At 51.8% G+C, this 13,004-nt stretch overlaps 1 protein-coding gene across 16 annotated transcripts in view; it reads right to left on the bottom strand.

Annotated features, from left to right (window-relative positions):
• Rimbp2 (RIMS binding protein 2) overlaps window positions 1-13,004 on the bottom strand; it is a 198,722-nt gene that overhangs the window by 19,345 nt on the left and 166,373 nt on the right. For 8 of the 16 annotated variants that reach the window (XM_087577809.1, XM_087577811.1, XM_087577812.1 and 5 more), the window contains 5 exons: window positions 11,934-12,383; window positions 10,464-10,610; window positions 8,678-8,836; window positions 5,598-6,308; window positions 4,082-4,196 (listed from right to left, as the gene is read on the bottom strand). In XM_087577809.1, coding sequence (XP_087433935.1) covers window positions 4,082-4,196; window positions 5,598-6,308; window positions 8,678-8,836; window positions 10,464-10,610; window positions 11,934-12,383 — 1,582 coding nt within the window. 16 annotated transcript variants of the gene reach the window in all.

The following is a 13,004-nucleotide window of genomic DNA, read 5'->3' as shown; positions in this document are numbered from 1 at the left end:
TCGTGATCCATTCTTGTCTTCTGTGGACCTTTAACTTGACCATGGAACCCAATTACCTACAGCCTGTTGATTGCTTTTCACTGTGGTTTTGGCAGGAAGCGCCCTAAGAACTCCAACAGTCACTCTTAGAAAATGTGTGGAATCTGGGGTGGAACCCGTGGGCAGCCATGAGGCCCCACTTTGGATCTATCGGGGTTTGCAAGAGGAACTCGGTCCCCTGTCACAGGACTAGTTGGCGAAGTTTCAGCTGTAGAATCAGCCCAGGGATGGCAACTTCTGAATGCGTCTTTGATGAACATTTGCTGTCTCTGGGTTCTCCGTGCTTCTTGGGGTTGTATTACATGGCTTTGCTGTGGACAGCAAGACCTCTGTGGTCAACAGTGGAGTCTGGATCTAGGAATGGAGGCCCGCGGTCAACTCCTGGAAAATGCCTGTTAAGTCATCCGAGGCACGCAGGGACGCCTTCACTCACGAACAGCTTATGCACCTGATGAAGTGGGAATTTCTTGTTTCTTTGGAAACTTGCTCGTGTCACGTGATGTTTTTCTGAAAGCCATCTTCTGAGAGGATGTTTTGCCGAAGCAGACACGTGAGAGAGCACGTGATTTTTTGATGGAGCGGACGCTTGGGAAGACGGGCGCTATGCAGCGCAATGCCTCGCTGGACTTGGCTGGTCTTCATTTCGTAGACAGAGACACATCAAAGACCTTCTCATGGCATTCCAGTTGATTCTGGAACTTTCTGCTGACTCATGCAGATTCGCTGGAGCCTTGCTGTTTCTGCTGGATGGAGCTGCTGCTACTGATGTGTGTTCGATGTTTGCTATTGAGCTGGACTGCTGGTATCCTGACCGAGAAGAGTGGACTCACCCCAACAAACTACTACTAAACAGGTCCCCAACTCCCTTTTCCTATTAACCCTCTCTCTCCCCAATCTCTGGTCCTTGGGTTAGAATAGAGCCTGGAGCATTTAAGAACCCAAAATGAAGTAGGTTTTGTAAGCCTACAACCCGAAGTAAGCTAAATGTCTGATGTCATCTACAACATGCACCAGGTTCCTTGGGTCCCTCCGCAGGGAGGGAGTCTCTCTTGGTCTTAACTAGTTTTCCATTTTCAACATTTTCTGTGGATGGTGGTTGTGCTGTGTTTCCCCAAACCACCAGGCAGACAGGAAACAACCAGAGAAAGTTCTAATTGATTAGTGAGGTGGACTACATTACACTCTGATGCAATGTAACCATTCATTTTCAGAAAACTGACACACACACACCCCACCCCACCCCACCCCACCCGGAGGCCTTGCATTTGATGGATAGGTAGTAAGATGAACACAGAGACCAGAAGTTACCCAGGAAAAAAGATAATCACAATTGAATATCTAAAATACTAACGGCTCTTTTTTTCTAAATGTTTACTTTTTATTATTTATTTATTTATTTATTTATTTATTTATTTATTGTTCTTTTTTCCGGAGCTGGGGACCGAACCCAGGACCTTGCGCTTCCTAGGTAAGCGCTCTACCACTGAGCTAAATCCCCAGCCCTACTTTTTATTTTATATGTACGTGTGTGCACCGTTTGTATGTGGAGACCAGAAGAGGGCATTGGATCTCCGGGAACTGGAGTTACAGGTGGTCGTGAGCTGCTACTTGGCTACTAGGAAATGAAATCCAGGTCCTTTGCCAGGGCAGCAACTTAACCACTGAGCCATCTCTGCAGAACCTAGTTGCTACAATTTTAACATGAAAAGAGAACTAAGGACCGGAGGAACATATTTTCTGACCCCTGACCCCAGGTTATTAGTCACTGGCTCCTTGGACCATGTGGCTGGTGTTCTTGGTGAGTGGTAGACCTATCACATAGATGACCTATCACATGGATGATCTCCCACATGGATGACTTATCACACGGATGTTTTCTTTCCTGTGTTCACAGGCACGGAGGTTTGTCCTTCCACACACGGGCACCCCGTGCAAAGCCCTGGGTTTAAGTTGTGCGTCTTGCACAGGTTCCTGAGTAGCTACAAGAATGAGAAGTAAAGGGAGCTGCCTGGGCTCATGCTCTTTTAAGTGTTAAGATGAAAGATGTGATCTTTGTTACACAGCATTACTCTCTCTTTGGTGCCAGCTACATGCATGCCTGCGGCCTCCTGGGTTCTTCACCTTAAGAATCCAGACAAAGCATATGTAAGATTCAATGACAAGGGTCCCAGTTCAGACAGTGAAGGCTGTCCCTGGCTCTCAGGGACAAGGACATCTGACATGCCTGTGGGCGTGAGATGTCCCTGCCTTCTTGTGCAGTCTCTGACTTGCTGTACCAGTAGTGTTAAGTTCCTGGCTCCAGAAATTGGAGTAGGAAGCCCATCCTACCTCCACAAATGACATCTCTCTCAGTGATTCTCAGAATGCCCATTATTGCTTATGGATTCTCCGCTCCGGGGATGGAGGGGCTCACAAAAGCCGGTTTATTTGACCTTGTGAGTGATGTCTTCTTCTCCAGCAGAACTGTGCCCCCCATTTATCATAGGAGAGCCCTGAGACTGGACAGCCAACCTGCCTAGCAGAGCATGAGCCGAGCCTCAAGTGCGCTGGCCCTGGCTCTCAAGCCTCAGGACAGAAGGCCCACAGAACCGAACAGAGCCCAAACCTGGTTCTGCTCACTTTGTCAGGGACGGTTGGATGGGAGCACAGAGCTGCGGGTTGACCTGCTCCCATGGGCTCAGTGGTGTCCGAGTCTGGCCACACCCAGCCCTCACCATCTCTTTTGTTTTACTAAAAACAGGCTTTGTTTTGTCGGTGGGGGATCTTTTTGGTTTGGGGTCTTTTTGGCAGTGTGAGGTTGGCTCATACTCTAATACTTAAGCCTCATCCCCAGTTGGTAGCATAACCAGCTGAAGATGTCCAACATTCCATGACACCTGTACTGGCAGACAGATGCCGGGTGAAGATCCGAGAGATGCGAAGGAAAATGCGTCCCTGCCACTGTAGGAGGGAGACATCCAGAAGGGGTTCCTCCTGCTGTTTGGATTCCTCTTGGGGGTGGGAGAAGAATGGTATTCCAAAACCTCTTGCTTGCTGTGGTTTGAAATCTTTCCAGTGAGGTCACCTGAGCAGGTTTCCTTCAGCTCTGAAAGGATGAAGCTGGTTTTGTCTGCAGCCACTTCTGCTTGACATCCCTGCTGGTGTGTGTGTGTGTGTGTGTGTGTGTGTGTGTGTGTGTGTGTTTATGTGTCTCATGTGTATCTGTATGTGTGTGTGCGTGTGCATGTGTGTGCCTGTATGTGTGTGCCTGTATGTGTGTGTTCACAAAAGCCTGATTTATTTGGCTCTTCCCCATCCCTGTTGCAAACATCACTTAGAATTGCTGATTCCATGTCAACAGCATGTGGCCTGGGGCTACCCTTAGCACAGGTTGGTGACAACAACCCAATGACAGCCTTTGGGCACCACTAGCTGAATCCCAAATGGTTTGTACAAAAAGGAAGCACGAGTTTCATGAAGTAGACAAAGAAAATGGAATCGGGATGGGTGACGAGGGGAAGGGCCAGTGGTGGCTCAGAAAGGGGACATGTGCCGTGGGGACACATCCAGCTTCCAGATGTTTTCAAGACCTGCACCAATGTGGCTCATGCACATCGATGGCCCTATACACCTAGAGCACATCTGGGGTATACAGTCAACTCAGCATCTCTCTCTCCCCCCTCAGGAACTTACTAACACGCATCTCTGAGTGCGTCTATGACAATAGGTCCAGAGAGGATGTAGCAGGAGGAGCTCTGTCATTCATGTGGGAATGCGGGATTCGCCATCCCTGGAGCTCTGGTTGATGGAGTAGGAGGCGAAAGGACAAAGCTAGCAGACAAGGTATTTTGTTCTCTCCTCTCCCCTCCCACATGGTGGCAGTCATGAGGTGAGCCACTCTCCTCTTACACGCTCCCTGGCATGGTGGACTGAACCCCAGCACTGAGTCCCATTGTCCTTTTTCTTGGGCATTTTTCATCAGGGCCAAAGTCCCCCATGATCCCAGAATTGTTTTTAAATAGGTGATGGACAGAAAGTGAACGACACAGATTGGACCACTAACCAATGGATGGAGCCATCGGCCTATGTCTCTGAGGACCTCCGCCGCTGTGCGAATACCTTCGGCTCACATGCTCCATCCGGTCTCCTCGTCCCATCAAGGCGGAGTTTCCTAAAATCTAGACCCAGAAGAATACTGTAGTTAGATGTCATCCATCATTGGCCTCGGGAGGAAAGGAGGAATTAAAGCCAAATCAATCCGGATTGGAAGCGGAAGCACTAAAGGCAACTAAACGTAGCTTTTAACTGAGAGGTTAGCTGAGCAACCTGGGGGAGAAGTTAGCCGAGCCCAGGACCCCATTTTCTATATCCAGGTCCCTTCCGGACACACCACAGCGAGGGCTGGTGGTAAAAATGCGTCACAGGAGAGAGCTTTTGGTCGGTGCCATTGCTTCTAAAGCCAAATCCTTTGAACCAAATTGACTATGGTTTACAGCTCAGGGTCTTTTACAGGCAAGTCTTCTCCTGGTTTTGCTGTCCACCCCCAAGTGTCACTAGCGGAAATACACTGCCAAAATTCCCAAAGTCTGTCACCGACAGAGGAGGGTTCTAGACACTCGGGATTGCCCGTGTGCAATCAGTCTCAGTCATGCACCGTGATTAAACTGGGCCTGAACAGGCCTCCAGTCTAGAGATGTCTACCTCTCATTTGAACTAGAGGTCAGAACTGACCAAAGGAAAAGGGATTGCTAGAAACAGGCTAATGGAGATCATCCCCAGGCCACAGGAGCCAGGGTGTGTGAGCCTAAAGCCGTGAGTGAGACTGGGTGTGGAGGGGTTGCAGGCAGTGCCCGGCGTGGACAAGTCACAGCGTGCGTGCATAGCTCAGAGGGAGGCTTCGCTGCCATGCTGGTGGCCCACCTGTGTGCCCGTTGACAGTTGGGGGCGGGGCAGATGTTGCAGAAAGAATACAATTACAGAGACGAATGAGGCCTCGGATGAACCCCTGCTCTGTGGTAGACACAGAGGGGGTAAACGATTGGGGAGAGCAAAACATTGGAAACAATTTACAAAGAGGAGTTTCTTGCCTAGTTATTCTCCATATTTTTTTAAACAGTTATAGATGAAAGCCAAAAGGAAAAAAAAAAAAAACAAAAACGTAAAAAGCCCAAACAACAAAGGCAAAACGCCTTTGATCATACCAGCAGTCCCCCGAGTCCATAAGGATCCTTTTTTTGGGGGGGGTTGTTGTTTCCTGAGTTCAGATACTCAGCAGTTCAGCTAACCCTTAATTAAAACTTAGATTCAGTTGTCCTTTAAGTAAAGCAGCCGAGACCATCGCCGATTCTGTTGGGAAGATTGTTATTCCAAAGCAAGGAAACCTTTGGGATGATCAAGCAACCGAGAAGCAATGGGGACCGAAGAAATTAAAAAAAAAAAATGCAGGGAAAAGAACCAAAGAGAGCGGCCCAGAGAGTCCCCCGGATGCACGCCAAAACCGGAACCAAAGGCAAAACCAACAAAAGGATGAGCACGGATTGGTTTGGCAAGCGCGCGGGGAGGATGGTTACTTGACACACCAAAGGGCCGTCTGCCACTCGGGGAGGAGGCTGTGTGAGACGCTCAGCTGCCCTACTGTCGGGCATAGCTGGGCTTTTCCTCCAGACACCCCGAAAATCTTCGTGATCGCTGGCCTCGTCCCAGCCATCCCTCCTGGGCACGGGCCTCTCCGGGCTGGGCTGGGTGTCATCGCTCCTGATGACGTCACTGGGGTCCACCTGCTCCCCAAAGTCCTCTTCGATGCTGCTTTGTCGGGTCAGCGTCCTCCGCCGGGCCAGCAGGGGCCTCGGGCTTCTCCTACAGGGACAGTGACCAGGGCCTGGACTGCATTTGGCCGAGGTGCTCCTGAAACTAAATCGAGACTCTTCCTCCTCACTGCCACAATCCAAACCACTGTCCGGGCTCCTGGTGGCCGAGCGGCTGAACCGACAGCCTCTGTCTTCCAGAAAGAGGTCCTCCATATAGATGCCTGGGCCCCTGTGCTCTGCAGGGAGCCAGGATCCCTGTAGGACCGGATGTCCCCAACAGGACCGCGCTGGGCCACGCTCCATGGCCAACAAGGCCCTGGCTCGGGAGGACCCCATGCCCTGCCTGAGCAGCGGCTCGCCGTGCTCCGCGTCCTCCTCAGCTACCTCAGGGATACTGAACAGTCTCTTACTGCGGTGGGGCTGTTGGGGGAACTCGGGCTGCTCCAGGAAAGCACCTTCCAAGCTCCTAGCCTTATGGTATTCCTTGGGGACAGCATGTGTGAGAGAGCGGTTGTATGACCAGACATGAGGCGGTGGAGGAAGGAGAGAAAACACACACAGAATTAGTCTTGGCAGCGAGGCAGGCGGGGCAGCGCGAGGCAGCCTTTGCTCGTGGGGACCTGCGGCATGCCTGCTGGGGCTCTGGGATGGAGCAGATGGGTCACGTGGGGGTTGCGGAGCACAAGGGGGGGGGCACACAGATGAGCCAGCGGGACGTCAGAGCAGACGCCATGCGAGTGAGCCAGAGGAGGAAACAATACTCCCAGGCCCTTGCGGGGAGTTTTGCAGAGAGTGAATTTTTCTGCCACCACGGCTGATTCCCCGAAGCCCAAGGACAGTCACCATTGAATGCCAAGTGTAGTGGGAGGTGGCCCCACATTGTCCCTCTGGACTGGTCCCTTCCCAGCACTTAGCACCCCAGATGACCCCAACTCATCACTCCTTTAACTAGAGCGATAGTCAGGGGGAGGAGCTTAGTTCTTGAAGCACGCCTGTGATCTGCTGAATGTTGCCAAACAGACCCAGTGCCTACTTGGTGCCTACAAAGGACCAAGGCCCTCTGACTCCACACCTGAGATTTACCACATCTGGCCCATCTGGTCTCAGCGCCTGGCAGGGAGCTGGCTACTCTTGAGATCACTACATAAACACTCCTACATTCAAGTCTTAGCTTGCCCCTCCACAGGTACCATCCTCCGCTAGATCCAGCCCTCAGCCATCTTTATCCAAAAAGCATATTTTGATGCCAGCCACTGCTCTGTACAACCCTTTGAGGAGATGTGGCCGACTCTAGGAAATCTGTTCTTATCCCGTGCTGAGATCTGGGGGTGCATTTATGATGGGTGCCCATGAAGATGACCTTGCCAGCTGTCCCCCAATGGTCTGTGGGACACCTAGCACGGTCTACTGATTGCCTCTGCCACTACCCATGAGCGGGTGGACACAGGACCTGCTAACGCAAGAATCTTTCTCCTTTACAGTGCCACGGTCAAGGATTTTTGGCTTAGGTGTGTTGAGCGCTATGAAAGAAAAGAATAGCAGCTGAAAAAGAGGGTGACACAGGGAAGGCAGGGGAGCGCGGCCAGTTGGGGGTGAAGGGTCAGATGCCCTGGTCCCTCTAGGAAACCTGGCTTGGCTTAGCCAATCCCTGTCATGTGGGACTGTGGGTTCAGTATGATCACAGCTCCCAACTGCCCTTGGCAGTTTATTGAGAGAATTTCCAAACCCTCACTTGTAAGAAGCCGGGTGGGTGAGTGGGACACATCTGCGGCTACCCTGATCCCGCTGCCCCTAGGATACTGCTAGTCTGCTTGTCAGAGAGGTGGGCGGGGCTACCCCTCCAGCGTCACAAGACCCTCCATGGCTCTCCGCTTTGGTCAGCAGCTCTTGGGCGGCAGAGACTTCTAATACCTTGTCCTGTCCAGAGGAGTTTCTGAAAGGTGGAATGCCTTTCCCTGATCCACCCATCAGCTCCAGAGCATAGCCTGGGGCAGGCAGGAATCTCAAGATTCAGGAGAGGCTGGTGGAGACCTGCTGAGGGGTGGGGTACAGGGAACAGTGTGAGCTGTACCATGCAGGGCCACAGGGAGGCCCCCAAAGCCCCTCCAGGGACCTTTGTTGGGGAAAACTATCCACGTGGTCTCTATAGAGGCCCTGAGTAGACAGGAGTACTGTGGGTTTTCTGTCTGCCACAGTGCAGGGTAATGTACTTCTGCAGAAATAAACCCTGCAGGCTTCACTGCCCCGCCCACCCAGACATTCCCAGGAGATAACCATCCTTCCATCTCAGGTCTCCAGTGGTGGATGGTATGAACTCTCTCCAGATGTGGGGGGGTCTGTGATTCACCCAGGAATGAGTGAGACGTCCTAGGCCTCCTCTGGCCTCAGCTGTGTGGCTCTACCCCATGTGGATTCTTCCTTTTGCATAGTCGTGTGTGGCCCAGCCCTCCACTGCCAGTTCAGTGCCTACCAGGAAGCTGCCACCGCCGCCGCCTGAATATGTAAGGTTTGGGGCTAGTTCTGCTGCTTATAACTCTATTCCTGGGGCTGGGGATTTAGCTCAGTGGTAGAGCGCTTACCTAGGAAGCGCAAGGCCCTGGGTTCGGTCCCCAGCTCCCAAAAAAAAGAACCAAAAAAAAAAAAAAAAAAACAAAAAACCAAAAAACTCTATTCCCACTACAGTGCTGGCTGTGTCTAGGGGTTCCAAACGGATCCCCCAAACTCCAGTACCCAGACCTCTTGGCAAAGCAGACAGAAACAACAGGTAACTCCTAACTGCATTCATGGAATAATCCCAGCAAAAGGCAGAATAGAGCATCCCCCAGATTCGGGGCACCCTGTCATAAGCTCACCTTGAGGGCGTTGTGAGAGGTACCGCTGGGCCGACGCCGGCCCCCATCCTCCAGCTGCATCTCTGAGTATAGCTCCTCCTCATCTTCCTCCATGATGTCCGACAGGTCTGACCCCCGGCTGCTCTCTGTGTGGTACTCATCTCCATGGCAACAGTGAGGCTATGGTCAAAAAGGAACACAGATGGGCCTTTTCTTTTCTTTTTTTTTATTTCTAACTTTATGTGTATGGGTGTTTTCTCTGCATGTATGTCAATATACTACGCGTCTACCTAGTACCTGTGGAGGCTAGAAGAGGGCATTGGCTCCCCTGAAACTGGAGTTATAGACAATTGTGAGTCACTTTGTAGATGCTGGAAATCCAATCTGAGTCCTCTGAAAGGGCTATCCTTAACCACCAAACTATCTCTCCAGCCCTTCATGGGATATCCTGTACTCGTCAGGCTCCCAGGCTGTCTGTCTCCTTGAGTCCTGGGCCCGTATTTGCCAGTGTGTAGAGTCCATGTAGCAAAGCCATGTGAGGCACAGTGTATGTGCACACAGCTTGTCTTAGGGAAGCAAACAAGACCCGATCCAACAACTTTGTCTAAGGAGCAGAGAGAGGACAGCACAGGTCACCCCACTCTGACAGGCGTGAAGATCCCACATGCTGAAGAAGACAAGCGCATGCAGTGTTGGTATGTCACATCATATGAAGCTCAAGTTCCAACCTGTCACCTCTTTACTTCACTAGCTGAACAGAGGCTCAAACCTGACACTGACCATTCAGATGGCTGAGGCCCAGGGCATCCATGTATACAGTGTCACACAAGAACATGACAGGGCAAGAGGTCATGTGGGATGACATGGAGGGTTTTAAAAGAATCATTGAAAAGGGAACAAGTTACATATGCATGCACATACATGTGCATATATGTGTCCACACTCAAGAACATGCATAGAAACATGCTGACATGCACACTCATATATAATACATATACACATATTCATACAGAGACACATAAATGCATGGGAACACATGCTGACATGTATATACATGTCCACACACACATGCACACACATATTTATATACAAGAACACAAGTACACATTGATACACAAGAATTCAGTCACATGTACTCACATAGCAAGCACATGTACCATATATGAACACATGAATAAACATACTCATGCACATATGTACCAAAGAGACAAATACATATGCATACATACATACAAGCATACACAGAGACACATAGAAACATGTACACACATGTGCACATATACAGACACACAAGAACACATTTTCACATGTCTGTAAATAATCACACACATATGTACATATTCGTGTACCCAGGCAACGCACACAGGCACATACACATGTCAACGAACACATGCATACATGCGCAAACACAGACAAACAGCAACCCATATACATACCATACACACGCAAACACAGGCACATACACTTCTTTTTTTTTTTTTTTTTGGTTCTTTTTTTCCGGAGCTGGGGACCGAACCCAGGGCCTTGCGCTTCCTAGGTAAGCACTCTACCACTGAGCTAAATCCCCAGCCCCTGCACATACACTTCTACACACTTGCATATACCAAACAAGCACAAACACATACATGCATGTGCACATATAAAGATACTTATGCACGGGCACATGCATGCATATATGAACACATGGGCACCCCCACATACACTCAGGGCAGGTTAGGCCAATGTCCTCATGCCTCTAAACCCCTATGCATCCTGCTAAAGCCTCAGCCAGCCAAGGGCTAATGCGGGGAGGAGTGGGGGCTCTCACCTGCTGGCCCAGCTCTGACCCTTTCAGGAAGTCATCCACCGATGTGCCTCTCCTCTTGACCTCAGGGGAGGCATAGCCATCCTCCTCGTCTGAGTTGGCGTACGGCCCAGCACTGCTTTGCTCTAAAAAGAGGCTCCTTTTCTCTAACTTGGAAAGAGAAAGGGACAGAGATGAGTGGGGGAGGGGCTGCGGGGACATCAGGAGGATGCATGGGCCCCAAGTACTGAGGTGAGAGCGGCAAGGAGATCCCCAGTGGTACCCTGGGGAGGCCTCTTAATACACTGAGCAGGGCAGCCTCCCTCTGGGTAGACACACGGAAGATGCTGGGCTTAAGTACGTGACTCTAGGTTGCTACTGCAGGGTGGTTCTCATGAGGTCCAGGCTCCCAAAGCCAGCTCTTCCCCTCCCCTCCCCTCTTCCTGAGGTCTGGGTCACTCTGAGCTTCACTAGAGGGAGCACAGACCTCCATAGGAACCCTCATCCTCTATTGCTTGTCTTACTGTTTACACAGTGACTGTGAGAGTGGAGCATTAGCCTGGGAAGGGTCTCTGGACCAGCCTAGCGCCACTGGGCTCTCCTAGGGGCCGCTCTGAGGCCGCACTAGGATCTGCCACAAGCATCACGTAGTCATTCAGTGCAGGTCTCAGCCTCACTGAGTCTCAGAGCGCCCTTCATGATTGAGGCGGAAGTTCATGCGTTCTGTGGTGGGTCAGTAGCCACTGCTGAGCAAACCAGACTTCACAGACAGTCTGTCTGATGCTCTAGTGTCTTAAGAGGTGCTGGGGGCCTGAGGTCAGGGTAGCCCTACGCCCTTGTGGGGATGCACAGGATGTGTTGCAAACATCCTGTTGGGGACCTCTGACTCCAGAGCTCACCCTTGGTCATGTATCCTCAATCTCCTGACCCGGGCCCTGGCTAGAGGAAGTCTAACGGGAAAGAACACCTCAGCCTTGGCAGACAGTCCCAGGGGTGACCATCTTGAGACTCACAGGGCAACCTGAAACTAACAGGCCCCACTGCCTCCCCAGTGGAGAAACTCAAGCTTGCCACAAACATCTGGGCACCTGGTAGGTAGATACCTGGGGTCGATTCAGTCCTGGGTCCCCCAGGTCTGGTGGGGAGGGCCACCTTATAGGTGATTTATATTGTACGTCTCCTGGCCACAGTGGGAGCATGCCCAAACCTCACTCCTAACTTCAATCTCCACAGTTACAATTGCTCCCCTCCCCCACCCCACACTCCTATACTTAGGTACAATTGCTCCCCTCCCCCACCCCACACTCCTATACTTAGGCTGGAATGTGGTACTGAAAGAAAAGTCCCCGCCCAGTTCAGGACAACAGTCCCAGGCTGAGGTCTTAGCTGTCTCTACCTGCCAGGTGCAGGGACAGGTCACTCAGGTGCAGGGACAGGTCACACCACACGGCACCCTGGGTGGAGAGACCAACCTGGTAGGAATATACAACATACCCTGTTGCTCTCAGCTACCCTCTGTGCAGCTTCACGGGCCATGGCCTTGGCGACGGTGGTTGACACAGGGGCTCCTTGTGGCTGAGGAAGGATCCGGCTGGGCGAGGGTGACCTTCTGCCAGGGCCAGTGCTATGCATGTCAGGTGGTTCCAACATGTGGCCATGAGCAGGGCCCGGTGGCCGGCTCTGCTCCCAGGACTCATCCACTTTGACGTGGGGACCCAGGTCTTTGGTATCCATGTCACTTGCTAATGGCTTTGGTGGGGGAGCAGTCCTCGGGTGGGGGGCTGGAGGCACCAGGAGGTCAGGGGGGATGGCAGCGAGGGCAGAATCCATGGACTCTCCCTGTGCGGACAGGGTGCGCACACTCACGGCCTTGGCCTCCAGGCTGCGCAGCCGGACCAGCTCCACTGCCGCGCCATCTGCTGTGGGGGCGATGACTTCAGCCACCTGCACGCAAAGAAAGCCATGCCACAGTCCGTCAGCATGATTTGACCCAGCAGTGGCCTCTCCTGAAGGCCGATGCCTGGCAGAAGAAACCCAATACCTTGAGCCCCACATCTGGCTCACTTCCAAAGCAGGCAAAGCCAAGCAAGCCGTTTCCGGGAGCCCAGGACCCAGGTCAAAAAAAAAAAAAAAAGATCAAAAAAGCAGAGGCTTCTTTCTCCATCTTTGAATCAGATTCAGGGTCCCACAGGGATCTGAAGGTGAGCCTGTTTATCGCCACAGCTTGAGGAAGGGAAGAACACGGTCGAGTAAGTGGGCTTCCTGGATATGCACGGAACCTGCACTAGGAGACCCCGTAGCAAGCAGTGAATCATGGGAGAACCACCTGGGGCTCTCACTCCCGGTCAAGCAGCCCAATCTGTCCCTGGAGGGAAGAATGGGGTAGTGACACTTGTGGTGGTCTGAATAGCACTGACGCCTCAGGCTCACAGATTTGAATGTTTGGTCATCAGGGAGTGGCACTAGTAGGACGTGTGTCCCTGTTGGAGGGAGTATGCTACTATGGGCAGGCTTTGAGTCCCTCATCCTAGCTGCCTGGGGAGACAGAGTATTCTCTGCAATTTG

Source organism: Rattus norvegicus, chromosome 12 (genome assembly GCF_021556685.1).
Source record: "Rattus norvegicus strain SHRSP/BbbUtx chromosome 12, alternate assembly SHRSP_T2T, whole genome shotgun sequence".
NCBI lineage: Eukaryota > Metazoa > Chordata > Mammalia > Rodentia > Muridae > Rattus > Rattus norvegicus.
The sequence above is the reverse complement of the archived record's forward strand: the minus strand, read 5'-3'. Positions and strand labels throughout refer to the sequence as shown.